We start from the raw sequence: 21,256 nt of genomic DNA on the forward strand, positions 1-21,256 counted from the left end.
CTCACTCCCACACAATCATCCTTTACTGTCTTTGCACAAATACAAATGAATAGAGTGAGATTCTTGTTTCTCCTCTCCCAGCCCCATTATTTTACAAAAAGTAGCATATTGCCTCCCTCTGTTGTTTACTCTTATTTAACTCACTTAACCAAGGAGCCTGGCAATTTTGTTTTTCATGTCAGTGTATAGAGTACTTTGCATTCTCCTTTATACTTGATGGGTATTCCGCAGTGTAGCTACACCATATAACATATTAAACAAGGACACCTGAGTTATTTCCAATCTTTTGCTATCACAAATGATAATGCCGGAGGTAACCTATGACTACGTCATTATAGACATAAACAGATGTAACTGGAGGATAAATTCCCAGCAATGAGGTGTCTGTAGTGGTGTGCTAGTAAATGTTCAACCACCAACTCTCCCTCAAAAAAGGCCCCGACTGTAGTGTCTGCAGATTACCATGGTGTGAATACTTCCGCCAGGACTAATCTCAAGCAATGTGATGTTATCAAACATGGAACTGGGAAGAGATGCACACAGGTACATAAAAGGTTTCCATGAGCTGACTCCAAGGCCCCACTGGGTTGCTGAGACAAAGGGTAAATGGACCTCAAGTTTTGAGAGATATCAGCAGATTCCTCCACCCTACAGATTTAACTTTGTAGTACTACCAACAAGTATTAAAATGCCTATCTCCTGAAAGTCTCACCAACTTCTATTGCCAAACTTTCAAGTTTATGATAGAAAGTATCTCAATGTAGTTTTAATCTGCATTTTTCTGTTTGTGAGTTTAAGCTATTTTTCAGCTGACTAAGGGCCATTTCTATTTTGTGCTCAGTGAACTGTTCCTATTGATTGTCGATTTTGTTGGATGTACTAAGCATTTTGAACATTTACTTAATTATTGCATTAACCCTATAAGCAGGGTTAGATCCATGTTTCATGGGACATGAAGCTTATACAATTTGAACAATCTCTTTAAAATAGAAAATACAGTAATTAAGCATAAATGCATTTCTTTAAAATTTAAAAAAGAAATCATGGAGCCTTAAAGATTCAATCCCTTTCTTCTAGGATCCTTTTATACAATTTAACATTAATGCTTACATAGAAATGCTTCCTGGTTGCAAAGTGGCTTCCCCTCTCCACTCTGCAACTTTCGGAACACAGTGTACTCACAGGTTCCTAAATCTTAAACTTCAGAAACTGCCTGAAAGATGAACAGCACGATCACCTTATCTCAGATGGGGAAACTAAGCCTTGCAACAACATGCCCTAAGTCATGAAATAGGTGTCAAATCAGGACTCTTTTGATTCCAAAGTCTTTGGGCTTAAATAATACCTACAGTGCCTTCCCGCTGGTGTTAAATCAACCATTGCACATGACCAAATTTATCTTTCCAAAGATAATCACTTTCATTATTAGTTCTTGGGGGGGGGGGGGGAGTGCATGTGATTTGAAAGAAATTCCCAATTTCCATTTGTATTTTTAAAATATGTCTACCCTCCATTAAAAAAAAATCAAAATTAAAAGCCCCTCTTCCTTCCAAAGTCTATACAGAGGCCAAGGTCAGCATCTAACTTGCCATACTGGCCAGGGGCTCATCTGCAAGGTTCTTAACACCCACAGGGAGGCAAACAATGAGACAAGAACATTCAAAGTTTAGCCTTTATATTGGGGTTGGCATTCTACTGAACTCTTCCATCTCTCACAACTGTGGATCATTAGATTTGTCTAGAAACAAGACCAGGACCAAGGACTAAGATCAACATTGGTCTAATAGCTAAACATATGAAGACCCTAAACCTATGTTAGAAGAGAAGATTCTTCCATACCAACTCAAAAAAAGGCAATTAGGCTGATCAATCATTTGCGGCAAATTTCAACATTCTTAACAACATAAGCCAAATCAGTGATTTTTTTCCAAGGACACTGCTAGCAAAGGCTGCTAATAATATTTCATGCCTGGAAACCAGAGAGCTGAATACTCCATGAATACCATGGCGGGGACAGTCCAGAACAGCAAAGGGCCATTCAGCCAAATACTCCCAAAGCACCTCCACTGAGAGATGGCGATAGCTAAGGGGAGGGCCGAGTTGGACCCTCAAGGATGTGGGGTGAAACAAGAGTTGATACACAAGTGGCTACATTTTATCCCAGGTCTTTCAGGTTCTCTGATGAATAACAAGGAATGTCCTCACCTGATGAGTTCACTCAGCAGCCATTGGCTGCAGCTCTGTCCATCAGCTGTCAAGAACAGCCATGTGGAGTCAGATTCAAGAACAAAGTTAAGTCCTGGGTTTTGAGAGTTCATAACTCTTTCTACCCACCTCTTCCATCAGAGGCTTTCAAATTAAGGTACACCATGTTTTAAACTTTCAAACTCATCAAAAAACTTGCTCAAAACTTCTTTTATAGATAAAATGGTTCATATAAATGGTTATGTAAATGTATTCAGATTGAATAGTGGAAAACATAAAACTGAAAGTACAATCATTCTTTGTCAAAAGGTTCTGCATATTAAAAAAAAAAATACTTATTTTGAAGATCTAAACAAATCACTAGAAAACATGCTTCAGACCCAAACATACTCTAAATGCATGGCCTGTGGGACAGAACATCCAGATGCATTCTTAAAAGAGATTACATGCATTTATTCATTTCATAGGAATGAATCTACAGTCCTTGAAATTGTAATATTTCTGTAAACAAGTAAGGAGTTTTCATCTTTATCAGCTTTACCTGCTATTTGTACCGAACCATCCTCACCCAGAAGAATATTACCAGCTTTCAAATCCCTATTAGAAAAAAAAAAAAAACAGAATGAATTTTAGAACGCAGACATTATGTTACATTGATCATCTGGGAAAGACTTTTAAACACAACATACAATTATTATTTTATGAATATTAAAATTATATCATAGATTTTTAAAGTTACCAGGGTACACTGTCATTTTATAGTTTGCTCCTTGAGCACAGTCAGAATTCACTTCTTGTGAAATCATTCTCTATATTTAATTAAATCACTACGAAGTAGACTATTTTGTGTTTTGGAGTTACAGAATGTCCCTAAACTGAATAGTGGTATTTAATTAACAAGAATGAAAGCCTGTGCCAGGCATAGTGGCACATACTTATAGTTACAGCAACTGAGGAGGTAGAGGCAGGAGGATCACGAGTTCAACACCAGCCTCAGCAACTTAGCAAGGTCCTTTCTCAAAATTAAAAAAAAAAAAAAATTAAAAAGGCTGGGTGGTTGAGTGCCCCTGGGTTCAATCCCCAGTACAAAAAAGAATTAAAGCTTTCTCTGTGTAAAGTTATTATAATTCCATTTAAATTCATCTGTGCCGTTATTTCAAATAATCCCATCACCATCTTAAAATAAATTTGATTGATCTCTCCTCTGGAAAGATAATAATGATAAATATTAATTATAATATTCTATATACTACTTATTTACTATATAGAAGCTATGTAGAGTAATTTCAGCACTTAAAGAAAATGATAATTTATAAGTCTGATTTCTAAAGTAATATTTTCCTAATTATTAAAAAATATAATAAAGACCATTCAATATATAGCTTGCTGATTCAAGGTAGAGAAATTACATTATTAGCATTACTGGTAAATGCTTGTACTTGCAAAAATCCCTATGATCACTACCCTTTTTGAAGCAATCAGGCACTCATATTCTATGCTATTTGGTTATTTTCAAGAATTATTGCAAAGCGGCTTCTCCTCTCCACTCTGCAACTTTTGGAACACAGTGTACTCACAGGTTCCTAAATCTTAAACTTCAGAAACTGCCTGAAAGATGAACAGCACCATCGCCTTATCTCAGATGGGGAAACTAAGCCTTGCAACAACATGCCCTAAGTCATGAAAGACTATGTCACAAAAGAAGATGAAATTAGTGTCTCTTCCTTCCTTCTCACTATCATGTCAAAAATAATTACATATTATAATGTTTGTAAGTCTTGCCTATATTTCAAAGTTGGAGCAGCTATTCAATTCAAATGAGTACACTTCAAGGGTAATTATGTTAACCACTTTTTTATGAGTTCATTCAGCACTTTTTACATTCATCTCTTAATTCAGTGAAAGCAGATAAACCAATCCAGAGGATACCAATATAATTCATCAAACTGTGTTCTTGTCTCATAAGTTTTATTTTAGTTTGAGATTCTTTTAGTGCTGGGGATCAAATCTAAGGCTTGGTGCATGCTAATAAACACATGCTCTACCACTGAGCTAAACTTTTAGCCCCTAGTACTTTATTTCCATCTATTCAGCCTAAATTGGTTTTAGCATTTTTTTCCCTTTCCTTCTCTCGGTGGTGCTGAGGCTAGAACTCAGGGCCTCACCCATGCTAGGCAAGCACACTCTACCACTAAGGACACCCCAGCCCCTAGCCTAAGTTGGAAATAATGCCAATACCTATTTGAAATGTATGTTTCCTCATAATTCTTTACAAATTAGGACTAAGCAAATGAAGAGTTGAATTTCTGGTGGTACCATACCTATGAATCTGACCATTTCTGTGTAGATAGTCTAAGCCTTCCAAAACCTCTTTAAGAATTGTTGCTATTATTGCCTCTTCCAGAACTCCATTCTTGTGCTCTCCTCGGTTGACAATGTATTTGATGATGTCCAACATTGAGCCTGAGAGGACAAACAGAAGAAGATGAAAAGAAATTGCTAAGAACCTTCATTCCATTATCAGATTAGCACTCCATTATTAGAACATTAATGGGAACATCAAAATAAAATTTTCTTGTTGATTTGATGCAAATATTACCAAGGCTTACTAACAATTAAATGGAAGCCCAATGATCAGAAGCACTAAATCTGCACCAAGTTTGCAAAAGTACTTTCAGTATGAAAATTATTCTCATTAAGGGTTAGGATCTGAGAACAGGAGGTATAGCTCAGCACATGCCATGGGTTCAATCTTCGGCATCCCAACTTAAAAAAAGAAAAAAGGCCAAGCACAGAGGCATACACCTATAGTCCTATGTACTTGGAAGGCTAAAGAGAATGAATTGCTTAAGTCCAGGAGATGAAGATCAGCCTGAGCTATATAGTAAATGTCTCATATCATAAAAGGGTGGGGTCGGGGGGCCTGAGACTAGAAGATCATTCAGGGTCACTTTCTATATGTATAATTAGGTAAAAACTCCAAAGAGGGTTCCAGATAGCTGAACTGGAGTTGGAGGCAAAGAGAAAGGAAATAGTGAACTTCTAAGTAAAAAAGAAAAGTTCTTAACACCTGAAAGACAGGTGAAAGGTAAGGAAAGTAGGTTGCTGCTAGACCTCTCCTTATAACCCAAAGATCCCTATCTGTGAGTCTGAGTAATCTTTATTTTAATCTTCCTGATGCTTCATGTACTGACTTTTATAATGAAGAAATAAATACCAATTACTATGCTACAATATACTGATTGGTATCCTTGGCACTGTGAATTCACGTTTCAACACGTGCTAATTAATATTAGAAACCTCTGGGTCATTCTAAAAGCCATAATTACCCTGGGGCTCGACATTTCTGAAAAGTTAACAAATGGCTTACCTCAGTACCTGAATTTTGGCTCTGGGTTCTCTCTGATTAAATAAGAGGATTGAGTTTCCCCATCAGATACCACTGAACAGACTAATGGCCTGCCTCTCATTAAGAGATTTCATGTTATAAATTAGTATAGAAGAAAAAAATGCATATTTTCCTCCCCAGAGGAAAAAAAGAATCTGCTTATGCATTGACTCTTAGATATAGGGGTCATATAGATAACAATAATTCCAAAAACTATATTTATTCTTATAAGGATATACCATGCCAAGCATATACCCACCCCCTAGGCCTACTGAAAGAAGAGGGAGCAGGAGTCAATACCTGCCCACGTTCCCCTTGCCTGTGGAAACCTGCCGAAAGCCTATTCCTCGTTCCTAAAGTCCTGGGAGCCTGGATTGGTCTCTATACATTTATAAATGACAATGAATTTTCTATCACATCCTCAGAAGGGAAGACAAATTTATAAAAGGTAAAAGTTCCAACTTGAACAGAGGACTTGGGACTATTTCTGGGCCAGCTCACCAAGATTTCTAATTCTTCTTGAGGGGATGGAACCCCACAAGAAGAGAACTGGTCACCTAGTTGGCAAAGCACCACCCCTCCATACAAGAAGGAGCAGGCAGTTCGACACAACACCATAGCAGTGGCTGGGGTGGGAGGGGGGGAAGGGGGGCTAGAAGGTAGCATTTCTTTCCTTTTTAATTAAAAACCAAAGTAGGTACTCAAGACAACAAAGGCTAATCATAGGACTAAGAAGGACCAGGAAGAGAACAGAACTTGGATCTCCAGGTTCCCTACTGAGACTTATACAAGCAGACTCCAGCCAATTACAAAGCTTTCGTCATCTCATTTCTGGGTCTCGGCTTGATCCAAGAGTTTCTTTAAAAAGAAAAAAAAAGATTAAATTAATTAAAATGTGTCCCTGGTTTCACCTCAGTTGGAATTGGATCTACAGATGAAAATGGGCAAATGGGCACTATCATATAAATGCAGCTGCATCAGTTGTGGCTTTGTCCAGGCAGCACAAAAATGTTCTCCTCTGTTCTAAACTACACTTCACATCTCAGAACAAAGGGAGCTGCACCTCTGAAGACAACATCGGAGAGATCTCGGTGCACTAAGGAAACCACTTGAACTTTCTAAGCTTCAACATGCAGATCTACAAAATGAAGATGAGAATATTTGCAATGCAGAATAGTTGAGGTTTTTTTTATTGTTGGCACAGTGCTGGGAATTGAACCCAGCAGCATTCTACCACTGAGCTACATCCCTTCCTTTTTATGTTTTATTGTGAGACAGGGTCTCACTAAGTTGCCAAAGCTGGCCTTGAATTTACAATCCTCCTGCCTCAGTCTTCTGTGTCACTGGGATTACAGGTGTGCAGCACCATGCCCAGCCTTAGCATATTTTATAAGTCAACGGGTCCTGCAGTCATAATTCCAGCACTAATAGCCACTGTGTGTATAACTTTGGGCAAGTTGCTTAACTCCCGTGAGCTTTGGTGTCATTTCTGAAACCCAGAGACAGTCACCAGTCATTCAGGGATGCTGTCAAGATCAAATGAAATTAAAAAAAAAAAAAAGAGAGAGAGAGAGAGAGTTCAAATGAGATAAAGTAAGTAAATTGCCTTGAACAGAATCTAGCCACACAGCAAGTGTTTGATGAAATTAATGGTTACCATTCTCATTCCTAAGAGTGATGTTAAAAGATTTTTTTAAAAAATCAAATACATAGATATGAAAAAGTCTTGAAGATTAAACTACTGTCAATGACTTGCATAACTTACAAGATCTGAGGCAGAGAGGGGAAGTTGTTTTCCCTTCTCAAATACAACAGGATGAGAATAGTACCACTTCTGATGAACACTATAAGCAAATAACTGAGTATGTATTTCTCTCTCCACATCAACTGAAACAATGTACATTAAGAACTCCCTGGAAGCCAAGTGAGTTAGACAGTTCTTTCTTCAGGAAGCCCCCTCTATATGCACAAGGTCCAATACCATAGCCACTAGCCACATGTGGTGAGTTAAATGAGTTAAGAGAAAGGGAACAGAAACTCAAGTCCCTTAGTCATGCTGCCACATTTCAAGGGCTCAAGAGTCACACCTTACTGGTAGGACATGGACAGCATAGCTATAGGACACTATAGTGTTAATAAACAGCACTCAAATGACTCAGTATATTGCAATGACCTGAATAATGTTACAAAAGAAGGGGCTTAAAAAGAAAGGACTTAGTGGTATAGAATTCCCATGGCATGAGTAAGGCCCTGGGTTTGTTCCCCAGCTCCAAAAAAGGAAAAAGAAAAATATCTTTGAAGAGAGTAAGTTGTAGCTGCAGAGAGGAACCTCTAAGGGCTTGAGTACATGGAAAAGGAAGTAGAGATCTTTAAGGCTGAGGAGAGGTTCAGGGAAGGACCTGGAGACATCAGAGCTCAAGAAGGTATTCAGGGACCCAGGCCTCACCTAACCTAGAAGGTCGGGGTATGTAACACAGGAAAAAGGGGACACAGATACTTCAGGAAGTTCAGCTTGATTATGAAAGGCTTTGAATAACAATACTAAATAATCTGGTAAGACACAGTGGCCCATGTCTGTAATCCTAGCCACTCGGGAGTGTGACGCAAAAGTATCACAAGTTCAAGGCCAACCTTGGCAACTTAGAGAAACCCTGTCACAAAATAAAAATTTTTAAAAAGGACTGGGATGTAGCTCAGAGATAGAGCACCCCCAGGCTCATTCCTGGAAAAGAAAAAGAAACATGAAATCTAGAGTATTCTGTTGGCAACAGTAAACCAAACAGAATTTCCAACTATGGGAGTGAAGGGTCAAACTGAAGTCCCCTCAGTTTATGCTGACTGCCACAAAAGGGGGAGGACGAAAACAAGCAAACAACAACAAAGCCCACTTACCTCCACTTAGCAATTTCATGACCAGCCAAAGTTCATCTTTTACCACAAAAGAGGTGTAATAGGTCACTACGTTGGGATGGCTGCACTGACTCATGGCTTGAATTTCTTTCTGCAAAAAGAACAAAACATGACATAGTACTATGGGGCACAAAGCGGGAAGCAAAATGCAAGTGAAGCATGGTTGAACACCTGGGCAACTTGGCTATTCAAAAGCATCCAGGAGGGGCTGCCTGAGCCATGAATTCAGAGCAGTTACATAAGGGCTTACTTTCATCCTTGTCAACTGGAAAACTCAGACAGTCCACTACAAGATGCCACAGAGCCTTGTGGGTCAGCCACAGGACAAAGGAAATTCAGATCAGCATACAGCCCAAATGACCCTCCAGTCTGCTAGCAGAGAGACCTGTTTGTGGGACAAAGTTCCTCCTCCCTGAATCAAAGGCCTTGGCACAAGTGAGTCATTAGGAGATCGGAATTCTGGTGCCAGCATGAACTCTGCTGGGTCTCATAATCTTCCTCATCCAAATGGGGACAGCAAAACTGTCTGTTTCTCAGGACTGCTGTGACGGTCAATGAGAAAAGCATGTGAAAATGCTAGAGTATCATTTCCCAAACTGTCTTCCATGATAGATATTCCCTCCAGAAAAAAAAAAAAAAAGAGGATGGGGCAGGTCAGGCAAAGTAAAATAAGCTTGGGAAACATCAGATACTATATTTCACACTAAGAGTCACAGCCTCCAAAAGTCCTGTCATAGTTTAACCCGCATTAGCACAGCAGAAAAAGAACGCTTTATGGGTCACATTTTGGAAACATCGCTATAGAAAAAAATAAATTTTTTATGTAAAGACATAAAATGACAAAGCTTTGAAATAAGACAAACACATTTTTCTGTAGCGCTCAAGTTCACATTGCTTTTGGTATTCTGTTTCCAGGCATTGCCAGAGGACTCCCATAAAGCTGCAGTCCAATAGTTAACTCTCCATTAAAGGTACCTACCTACCAGGGCAACTCACACCCAAGGTGCTGCCCCCAACCACAAGACCCTAAGTCATCGAAGGATCCTATTATGCACATTCATGATGACAGAAAAGTACATTTATGCATCCTATGAATATTTTCAATCATAATGAACTTCTCAAAGATTACTGACCAACATGTTTTAATATGGGCTGTTATATTTGCATATTTAATACTACCTAATCCTCAAATTACTAAGAAGATCCTGTTTGTCAGATAAGTTAACCAAAAATCCCACAACATGAAATGCATCTATATATATATATATATATATATATATATATAAAATATACTTTACATATATGTATATATATACTTTATGTGTGGGGGGTGTTTATGTAAAGTGCTTCTTACTGAAGGCAAATTCCTAAGAAATACACTAACTTTTCTATTTTCTTTTCATGATATATTTAACATTTCCCCTCTATCATTCCTTTCCCCCATTTAACTGATTACAGGTTTTCTATATCTTACACATTTTAATTCAACCACTCCTGCCTCTGAACAAAATCTGAAACCAGAGGTCCAGTTTCCATCTGTTTCCAGTGTCATGTTCTGCTATCATGAGATGCTTCTGAAGGAGAAATGGAACACCACCTGGGACATCACTATTCTAAGTCACCAGCATCCACTCTGTGGGGGGATGGGCCATGTGGAAAGCCTGCAGCATTAGGCAGGGTCCAGTTTAAAGAAGTGGCCCATTGTTCACAAAAATGGGACAATGCAGCTTCCATGCAGGTGTGCTCTAAATTCTCAACATTTTATATTCAATGTAAGTGAACGTCTATCTTCCTAACTGCCAACTTTAAAATCATTAATCAAAATATACAATAAACAATCAATGTTTATGTGAAATGAGATTCTTTTGCATCAAAGCAGGACTGGGTCAGAGTCTATAAAAACACACTTTTTAGCCCTTTGCATTATATGGCTGTAGTATCACCTCCTATCCAACCAGAGTGTCAGGTTCTCTGACACTGCAGTGAGAAAACTGAGAGTGTGTGAGTGTGTGTGTTTGTGTGTGTGTGTGTATTCAACTCTTTCAGATAACTGATGCATACAACTTACAAATTCTAAAAGCAGGGGAAGGAGATGTCTCAGAGAAAGTACTGTTTCAAATACAACCACAGCAGCAGCTTAAAGGCAGATGGGAACAGGGGTGGGGAACCTGCCAATACATTTGCATCAGGCTCTAGGCTCACAATCTATCCCTCCATTTGACTTCACAGCCTTCCCATGCAGGAGAGCCTCCGATACCTAAGGATGAAACTTGCCTCTGGAGAAAACCTGGTCACTATGTTTTATGATACACCCCAAATTCAGGAGATAAATACACTTAAAGGAAGAAATAGGTCCTCTATAGGACTATATAACCCTTAGTTTACATATTAACCTTTTGTTTAATTGACTTCTAGAGAGATATAACAAAGTAAAAATTTGAAAAATATAAACATTTCTTAAATTGAATATTCCTTTCACAAAATGATGCCCCCCCTACCACCATACACACACACCCCTCAGTGTGCATGAGGCCCTAGGTACAATCTCCTATACCAAAAGGCGGGGGGGAACAGTAGTCCTCCTCTACTTCTTTTCAAAACAGTGCTAATGTTGCTATTTGAATCCTCTCTTGGTAACAGTCTACCCACTAAATTATCCAAGCTTTTCCTAATGCACTAACTTCATTTATCTGGTTAGGAAAAGATATTTATTCCCTAATATACTCATTTGTTCCTATCCTTGAAAATAACTGAAGTATTGTCCAAAGACAAACAAACTGATAGGACGAAAACTTTTTAACCAGTTATTCCTACAGAAGGAATGGGTTCAAGCTCTTTTAACTAAGTCACAATCTATAGAAAAGCATAATTTGGAGCAGAGTTTCCCAAAATGGAACATGTGTACCAGTCACATGGAGAGTTTAGTAACATACAGGTTCTAATTCAGTAGATGGAAAGAGGGACCTGAGATCTGCATTCCTAACAAGCTTCCAAGTGATATTGATGCTGTGAGTCCAGGAACCAGACTTAGAATGGCACAGTGACAGACACTGAACTTTGGATAAGACAGAAAAACACTGGGGTTAAGGGAAGATGAAAGGAAGAAACTCAGATTGCTTCCATGATGCGGGGGGACAGGGAAAAAAGGGCCAGGTGGGAGGATGGCCCAAGGGCACTGTGTAGCTGAGGCCACCCTAAAGAGAGGGAAGGGAAGCCATAGTTTGACATAGGAAGACTGCAGTATTTAAGTGATTTGAATTTCACCCAAACAGACAATGGTAAAAAATTCACAGGGATGGACAACAGGAGGTAAAAGTGGGAAGAAATCACAGAACTCTGAAGTCTAGGCAACAGATCTGCCAAGACCACAGTTCAGAATCTCACGTACTGGCTACCCTGCAAGTCCAGTGAAAGAAGACAGAGCTGTCTGTCATCAAGTGCCAAACCAAGCTGCAGCACAGGATTTCATCTCTGCTCACACACCTTCAGCCAAAAATGCATGGCAAGTGATATTTCATAAGAGTGGAAAAGGTGACCTAAAATGGGGTGACCAGGACAGTGCCCTACCCATTTGCTCAAAATGAAGTGGCAGCCACAGAGACTGCTGGGCCGTGTGCCAGGGGAAGACAGGTAAAGGCCATCCACACACTGCTGCTGCAGCCGCTTGGCAAATTTTACAGACCACAACATGGTGTGGCCTCTAAGATGTTAAGGTGGATGGAGAACACAACACATATAAAGAATCCTATGCTGGAAATATGGTTTGAAGGGAAAATACCCGCCAAAATGGTGGGGGGAACTGTTTGAATAGGGTATTTATGAAAGATTTCCATCTATGGCTATGTGACTTTTGTTTTCTACCCCCCAAAATTATTCCTATATAAAGAAATAGCACTGTGGACAAGCAGGAAGTCTGATTAACAAGAATCTGATCCTCTGATCAGATTCTTAAAAACAGCTATACTCTAAGTCACAGTGGGCTCTGAAGCTTGGCTCTGCCACTGGCTTGCTGATAAACAGGCAGGTTATCCTGCCTCTGTCTTTGAGCCTCAGTTTTCCTTTCTGTAAAACAAGATTAATACTAGCAAGTGCACAAAAATATTGTGAAATAAGCAAAGTGAGATCCATAAAACTCCTTGCAGAAAACCTAGCACGTAACACAAATGTTAAAAGTTAATTTTGTCTTCTATATTAATTCTCAGTTTCTTTGCTTGTTGATCACTAACCTCAAGTGTCCCAAGTTCCTGTGTCTCAAGGCACAAAGAGAGACCTTGGCAGCTGCACTGCCTTCTTCTTAGAGAAAGGTCACCTGGCACACTGTTTGGCCCTGCGGGCTTAAGGACTTTCCTGTAATGCAGGGTTATGATTTTTTAGCTTCTTTCCTCTCTTAACACTGTCCCCATCTGTGTTTTCCTAGTGATTTCACCCTATGTTTAATTTATGCCACCTGTCACATTCTACATATTGTGGTAAGCTGCCTCAAAGTCTTTTAGAATAGGGAGTCTAATGTATACTTATGCAAAGGGTTTGGGGAAGAAAAAAGGAGAACTAATACAAATTTAAAAATATAAGGCTAAGTGTGGTGGTGCATGCCTGTAATCCCAGCAGCTCAGGAGGTTGAGACAGGAGGACTACAAGTTCAAGGTCATCCTCAGCAATTTAGAGATGCCCTAATAAGCAAGTTAATCAGATCATGTTTCAAAATTTAAAATAAAAATTTTTTTAAATGGCCTAGGGAAGTAGCTCAGTGATAAATTTCCCTGTGTTACATACTCAATACCTAAAAAAATAAAAATGAAAAATAAAGATATAAGGGGCCTGGGGCTGGGGCTCAGTGGCAGAATGCTTGCCTAGCAAGGGGGAGGCACTGGGTTCAATCCTTAGCACCGCAAACAAAAACAAGCAAATAAAATAAAGGCATGCGGTCCATCTAAAATTACAAAAAAAAAAGAGTTTTTTTTTTTAATAAAATAAAGATATAAGAATCAAGACACATCTAAAAGTCTGGTTTCTTTTGTCTCTGAGACCATGAGATTTACAAAGCACTAAAAGAGATTTTATTACTGAAAGGAAAGAGTTTAAATGGATTCCGAATTCAAAATATTAAACCATATTTAACTAAATTAGCATATTTTCACAACTTAAACAAATTCCATATAAATACTTCTTTATCATATACCGGTGGCAAAAATATCCTGTTCAACCTTCCTTAAGAAATCAAACCTGTTCAAGCTCCAACATTATTTGCAGTTAAATATAAGGGAATTCTAATCCTTACTTTATTCTAAAGCAGTGGATCTCAACCTTAGCTGCACAATGAAATCACAGGGGAACTTTAAAAAATACCAATGCCTGGGTCCTAGCCCAGGGAGGCTGACACAAATTGGTTTAGGATACAGCCTGGGAATGAAAATTTTCAAAAGCTCCCAGGTGATTCTCCTGTGAAGCCAAGGCTGAGAATCACTGCCTCAAGCTAAGCATCAAGATGCATTCTTCTTCCAGTGAAGTGGGGAGAAAAACATGTAGCTACCAGGCACATTTCCACATTGCAACTTAATCTAAACATATATATGTAATATATACTACATGTATGCATATATTACAATTACTATCAAATAAAATGTGAATTTCCAAATAGAAGAGAGAACCAAATACAACTTGCAATACCCTTTATCATTTAAAGAGTAGACAAGGGGGCAACCTAGTTAAATAAAAACACTTCAGAAAGTCATTCTCCAGCTTGCACTTCCATAATGTCAGCATTATTAGGAAAGGCAACTTAATCAATATTCATAAATAACTAAATACGGTAAGTAGCATGATTTAAAATAAACTTCAGTAATTTTGAATGTCAGCCAAGGAATGGAATAAAAAGATTAACAAAACTCTTTCAAGAGCAATGTATTTTTCTGGACTGTCATTTTCAAGCATTAAAAATGTCATTGTGAGGGCTGGGGCTGTAGCTCAGTGGCAGAGCGCTTGCCTAGTATGTGTGAGGCACTGGGTTCGATCCTCAGCACCACATAAAAATAAACAAATAAAATAAAGGCATTTTGTCCATCTACAACTATAAATTTTTTTTAAATGTCATTGTGAATTTTTTAATTATAAAAACAATATACTATTTATGCAGGAAACTGGACTCTTAGGGGAAAAAAAAGTTAAAAAAAAAAAAAAAGCAGAGAAAACCCTATTCAAGGAAGAGTTAGTCAAGTATTATCTGTACCACTTACAAATGAACCGACAAATTTCCCTCATCGCTTACCTCTATAATTATTTTCATGTGATTTGGTATCTGAGTTTATTCAAACATAGTCTAATTGGAGGCAGGAATAGAAATAGGAGATGTCTAGGTATTTTGAAAACATATCTTTTATATGGGAAACATAAATTCTGCAAGCCTTAACAAGTACTTATAGAGAGGTCTTTAAAATTAGACAGAGCTGTTGATTGTAAAAATCTAAAGTGTCATGGCATTTGGAGGTCTGGAAAATTCCACAAAAGTAGCCAGGAAATCACAATGTTAAGTTAAACATCTATTTGCTAACAAATTAAAATGTACAGACCAGAGCTTAATTGAGTGCTCTGCAAAAAGTGAGAAAACTAAACAATTTGATAGAAAATGTAGAAGCCACCAGTATTCCTACTTTCTTCCAAAGAAATGGGGGGAGAGAGGTCAAAGAATAAAATACTGAATTTTTGTTTTTGTTTTGGTGGTGTTAAAATGGAACCCAAGGCCTTACACATGCAAGGTAAGCACTCTACTACTGAGCCACACCCCTGGCCCTAAAATAGTGACACTGAAATGCTATAAGAAAACTCAGGGGGTTGGGTAGAGTGCTTGCCTTGCATATAGAAGGCACTGGGTTTGATTCTCAGCACCACATAAAAAGAAATAAAGATATTGTGTCCATCTACAACTAAAAATATTTTGAAAACCTCAGTGGTAGGGCTGGGGTTGTGGCTCAGTGGTAGAGCACTGCCTAGCATGCATGAGGCCCTTGGTTGGAAGGAAGGAAGGAAGGAAGGAAGGAAGGAAGGAAGGAAGGAAGGAAGGAGAGAGGGAAGAAAGGAAGGAAACTCAATGGTGAAGAGTCATTTTTTCAATAACATAAATATACTTATAATATATATCATTTGAAGTGTGTGTGTGTGTGTGAGAGATAACATTGTAGGGGGTCTGAAAATTCTGTGGGAACTATCATGGAATGGGATTCAGACCCTGTCATCTACCACAGCCTTTTGATCATTTAATGAACCGTGACAGGGAGCACTTGGAAAAAGTCAAGTTGAAGATGCCATAAAAACAGAAACAGGAAATTTTTTTCTTTTCAGCCAGTCTGTATTGTTGGAGACCAAAGAGCCAACTTTCAAGACTGCTGCTGTATCTGGCTTCCTCAAGAAAGGGCTGAGAATGTGAGGGGATCTGTGTCTGTTCCTGGGCACTGCACCATGAGCCATCGGGGGTTCTGCCAGGGAACAAACCTCCCCAAACAGCAGCCGAAGGGGCAGAGACCCCTCCCACCTTCCCCTGAGCACCATGCAGTCATTTTCAAAATAACCCAGGAAGGGACAAAAGCATTCATCTCAACCCAAACCTTTCCCATTTGTCTATGAGGATGGCACCATCGAGGTAAAAAGAGTGAGCGTCATTAAAGGTATGTTCCGTCTGAGGGGTAAAACTACTCTGAAAATGAGCATGTGCTAGGTCTCTGTAACTAAGAACACACAAGCCCAGAAAAGTGTCTTTTTCCATGATAATTTCTGCTGACTTTTTTAACAGCATGAGATTTAGCCCTCTTCATGAGCCATTTCTAACGAATGTATAAAAAACACTTAAAAGTAAATTCAATTGTGGTATTTAATTAGTATCTGAAGAAACTAGGGTATAACTTTTAAATTTGATGTTGCAAAAAAATGAAAATTGCTTTCTCCAAATGAATTATACATATTTCTAAGCTAATGCAACTTTGGAACTATAAAAATAAATTTGTTTTGCATATAAGCATTCATTCTCTAATTTTTTAAAAATGTTTTCATGTCTTCAAAATAGCCCAAAATTTTCCACTTCTAAACCTGTCTTTGATTGGATGATACTTAGATAAACACAAACACTAAATCACATGAAAATAATTACAAAGCTGAGTAGCAAGAAACAAACAGAACACAACTTAGTGGTTCAGACCTGAAACACTCAAAATAATACTCTATCTAGTGCAGCAGGCTTGCATTTCAGTGCTAGACCCTTGGGGTATACAGAAATACAACAAGCAGCCAAACACAGTTTGTTCCCACATATGATGAGGAATGATGTGAGATATGAGTAAATGATTTACTAATTTGAACATTCTTAAGATCAGAAAGAATGGAAAAATAATCTCATAGTGCTCAGCAATAAAGAAGGCATACTTATTATACTATTTGTGGTCAACTTAAGCTGGAAGCTTTTTAACCAGTATAATCTTTCTACAGGAAAAAAAAAACAAAACAAGATTTGCAAGGTTTATTCATTTGTTGATATTGTTGTTTTCCTTTAAATCTCAATTGAAAGGAAAAGGGGGCAAAGTTTCTGCCTGGAGGACCTGCTTAGAGGCCCCCAAATATTATAAGTTCATTTAAAAGGGATAGGAGAAGCCTGTGTCAGGTCATGGTTAGGAGATAACTATTCCCTTCAAATGATCATGAAACCAGGGAAGTATCTGGAGCCTTATTCTCCAAAATAACCTACAAATCATAGCTAATCCATCCATTCCTCTAAGGGAGGGTAGGAGGGCAGGCAGATGGAGAGGAAGGGAGGAAGGGAGGGAGGAAGGGAGGAAGGGAGGGAGGGAGGGAGGGAAGGAGGAAGGGCTGGCACAGCAGGTAAGAGAGAAAAGAGAAATAACAGCAGAAAGCAAAATGAGGGCAGTGGCTTTGTTCCGAAGGAAAAATGCTTGATGTATCTATACATCCCTTTAGAGAGATACAGCAAGATACCTTTAAAAAGATGATGGGGGAAGAGAGGGCAAACGCCAGAATGCATCCAGTTCAAGGCAACTCGACGACTGAGGAATTCTTTCACTATGTACACAGAAGAAAGGTCAGCACACTGTGCACCCTGTCTTTGACTTACAGGTTATTCCCATAATATAATATCACAGTGACTTGACTCTATCCTAAATTATCAAGCATGACTTGCTAGTAACGTGTAATTTTGCTCAAGTGAACTTAAAAACAGATTTTCAAATATACACAATCATAGAACTTTGGTGAGAAAAAATAAAATTTGGCCATAATTCCTCATTGAGAAAACAGGGACTGAAGTCCTTGGCAGGAGTTCTGTGGGGAGTCAGGAAAGCAGATCCTGACCCAGGGAGAATCGTCCCTCTGCCTCATGCCCAGCACTCATGGCTTCATACAGTCAGTGTTTCTTTGAAATGACTTTGTTCACATCTGTCATCCAGTACAACTAAAATATTTTAATGATCATTACATAATTTCATAATAATCACAACTATATTTTTGGCCTTCTTCCTTTTTTTGTTCTCACTTCTTCTCCTTCCTTTTCCTTTTCTTTTTTTTTTTTTTCATTCTTTTTTTTAAAAAAAAAAAAGAAAATAATACTCTGCCTGGCCCCTGGGCTATGATTTCTCCCATAAGTATCTAAGTACAGTTCTCCTACCTCTATCACTGTAAAGTTTTGATGGTGTTGATGTATGTGTAAAGATGAGAGATTGAGGCTGAGTTTTCTGTGGCTAGGTACCAAAGACACACTAAACATATGAGAACTCAAGTCTAGAGAAAAAGGCCAAGAGGGATATGGTTAAGGCCTACGAGTCATAAGGTAAGTAAGGAGATGAACCAAAATGTTCATCAATCCCTGGATAAATCAAGGAGAGCATCCTAAAGGCTGGGGAGAGTGTGTTTTAGGGTAAATCAAAAGAAGGATTATGTCATATCTATGGCATTTACTTTGGCACCCATTAAGAGAGGCTAAAAAGACAGATGACTTCAAAAAGGACTGATTGTCTACTCATGGAGTGAATTTCAAGGAAATCACATGTGCTCTAGGGTAGCACCCTTAATGTTTGAGGCTGACCACAAACACGAGAACCAAGCTCTTTCTAGAAACCTCAAGCAAGGCCATCTTTACATAGAATATATTAGTCTGCAAGATAGTAGGTTAGACCCATTTAGCAAGTCTTAAATTCCTATTGGAAAGCGAGGACCCCCGCCCCCATTCAGTGGGATACTTACTGGAGAGCAGTAATATGTCCACTAACCTGCTAAACTATTACTACGTAAATAGTAGAGAAGGGGGCAGAAAAATATCTGTAGCTCAAAAATATCACCAATCAGGCCAGCATAATGGCACATGCCTATAACCCCAGCTACTCATGAGGCAGGAGGATCACAAGTTCAAGGCCAACCAGGGGAAGTTAGTGAGACTCTGACTCAAAATACAAAATAAAAAGGGATGGGGATGGACTCAGTAGTGTAAAGCCCTGTATTCAATCCCCAGTGTTGCAAAAAGTCAAAAATAAAAAATAAATGTCTTGCTGGGCATGGTGGCACACACCTGTAATCCCACCTGCTCAGGAGGCTGAGGCAGGAGGATCCTGAGTTCAAAGCTAACCTCAGTAAAAGCAAGGCACTAAGCAACTCAGTGAGACCCTGTGTCTAAATAAAATATAAAATAGAGCTGGGCATATGGTTCAGTGGTTGAGTGCCCCTGAGAGTTCAATGGCTGGTACCCCCCCCCAAAAAAAAATTAAAAATAATAAATAAATGAATAATAAATATCTTGCCAACACAAAAGTTTAGATACTCATTTACTAGTCCGTGGGCTCCTCAAAGGACAGAGACTCTCTTTGTTTTCCCATCACTGAGCTCAATGTCTAGCATGTAGCAGGGTTTAATAATTATGGTGTTAATAAGTTCCGGCTCTAAAACTATAAATATCTCCTAAAGAGTGTTAGGATGATTATAAAATTAGTAATTTATTCCACAGTGGGATTGACAAAAGTGGGAATAACAACAAATATAGGATTAACAAATCTCAGAAATTATTAGTGCATCTGTGCTGGGTAGTCAGGAGTATATAAAATAACCAGCAAAACCCCATTAACCAGATCATTTCACCCCGAGAGATTAGGATCAGCTGAGGGCCAAATTCCACAACATAAGAAAATTCAAAAGAATGTATAGAAAAAGAATTTGTTTAGATTAATTGAATGCTCCTCAAATCATTCCAATAAAAACATTTATCCTAGGAGTGCTCTATCCTAATCGCTGTTAAAGGCAGTTTTTAGTGAGTATACAACCATGCACTCCCACATAAGCACTCCAAACTTATCCCTAAACACACAATAGAAATTCCACATCTGCCAAATAAATAAATAAATGTATCTTAGATACATAACTACCTTGGCTTTTGAGAAATGTTACTCAACAGTCTCAGTTTAAATCACCAATTATTTAGTGCCAATGATCTCATCTAACTTTTCTTTTCCTTCCTTCAATTCTCAGAGAAGCCGGCACTGCAATTAGCACTTTGTTTCAGAAACAAGGAAGACTTGGATCTTTCTTCAGCAAAATGTGGAACCGATTCCAGGACCACAGAAACATGTGCTGACATAAAGAAGCAGGCTAAGGCTAAATGTCCAAAACTATTGTATGGTATCACACCTGGCCTCTGGACAAAGGAGGTGGGGACAGGGCAGGGAATGGGAGATCAGGACAGAGGGGCTGGGGTGAGTAGGGATGAGGCAGGGATTGGGGGTTGGGAGGTGACACTTGCATCAAAAGAGGCAGTTGCCCCAACAGCCAGCAAATAGTTGATAATTGTGACTTCTATGACATAACACTTTCACAAAATAAAGACCCAGTGGCCATTGTTTCTTCGAAGAACAATGGTTTCCAGTTAACTCATGGCACAGTCTGTGAGATGATGCAGTGCACTGACCTGTATATAACACACACCCATGGATTTAAAGGATTATTAGGATGCCGGATGTCCAAACACTGTCAAAATGTGAACCCACAGAAATAATAAAAGTGCAAGCAACAGCAGTATTAGAAGTTGAAAGGATGACAGCAACTTTGCTCCACAGGATCTCATGTGTCAATAAACTAGACCACAAAAGTCTGGCAACCTTAGAAAGACTATACTATAAGTTCTCTTTCTCTTTGTTTGAAAAGGACTTAGGAGTAGTACATCCTTAAAAACCAAAACCCATTCTTCTCTTCTCTAAATATATCAAGACAGCAAAAGGTCAAATGTTCAAGGTTAAGGAAAGATCAAAGTAATAAATTTATTAGGTTTAGTATCCTTTTCTCGTGAAAAATAAATAACAATGCATACACACTATATTACAACTGGGCATCATTGGGAGAATAAAAAGGATGAGAGAAATAAATTAACCATTGCTAATAGGCAAACTCATAAATCAGACTAATGGAGCTAAGCATACAGTCATAAAAATACCAGTCTCACACAGCCAGCTATGTTACGTATGAGTACCTTCAAATGATACTGCTATAACTGGCCCCAGGAAAACCGGGGACAGGACTAGAATTATCATCTCCCTGCTGACCTCTGCTTGGACCCTTACATGGCTCCCATGCCTGGCAGGCAGCCAACTGCTGATGAAAATATGGAGGTTGTGGGCAACTGAGGACTTAACAAATCAGAGACCAGAGATCCATCTGGCCTAGGAGGCTGGTTCCAGGACCACCAAGTACACACAAGTGCACAAGAACTTTAAACATATC

At 38.8% G+C, this 21,256-nt stretch overlaps 1 protein-coding gene across 1 annotated transcript in view; it reads right to left on the minus strand.

Annotated features, from left to right (window-relative positions):
- Window positions 1–21,256, minus strand: part of Stk39 (serine/threonine kinase 39) — a 266,714-nt gene that overhangs the window by 185,841 nt on the left and 59,617 nt on the right. Inside the window, exons 3-5 of the mRNA XM_046447447.2 lie at window positions 8,486–8,594; window positions 4,527–4,668; window positions 2,747–2,802 (exon numbers count right to left, since the gene is read on the minus strand). Of these exons, the coding sequence (XP_046303403.1) occupies window positions 2,747–2,802; window positions 4,527–4,668; window positions 8,486–8,594 (307 nt within the window). The remainder of the gene's footprint in view (window positions 1–2,746; window positions 2,803–4,526; window positions 4,669–8,485; window positions 8,595–21,256) is intronic.

Source organism: Marmota monax, unplaced genomic scaffold, assembly GCF_021218885.2.
Source record: "Marmota monax isolate L192 unplaced genomic scaffold, Marmota_monax_Labrador192_F-V1.1 WCK01_AAM20220418_F8-fsc00007, whole genome shotgun sequence".
NCBI classification, from domain to species: Eukaryota; Metazoa; Chordata; class Mammalia; order Rodentia; family Sciuridae; genus Marmota; species Marmota monax.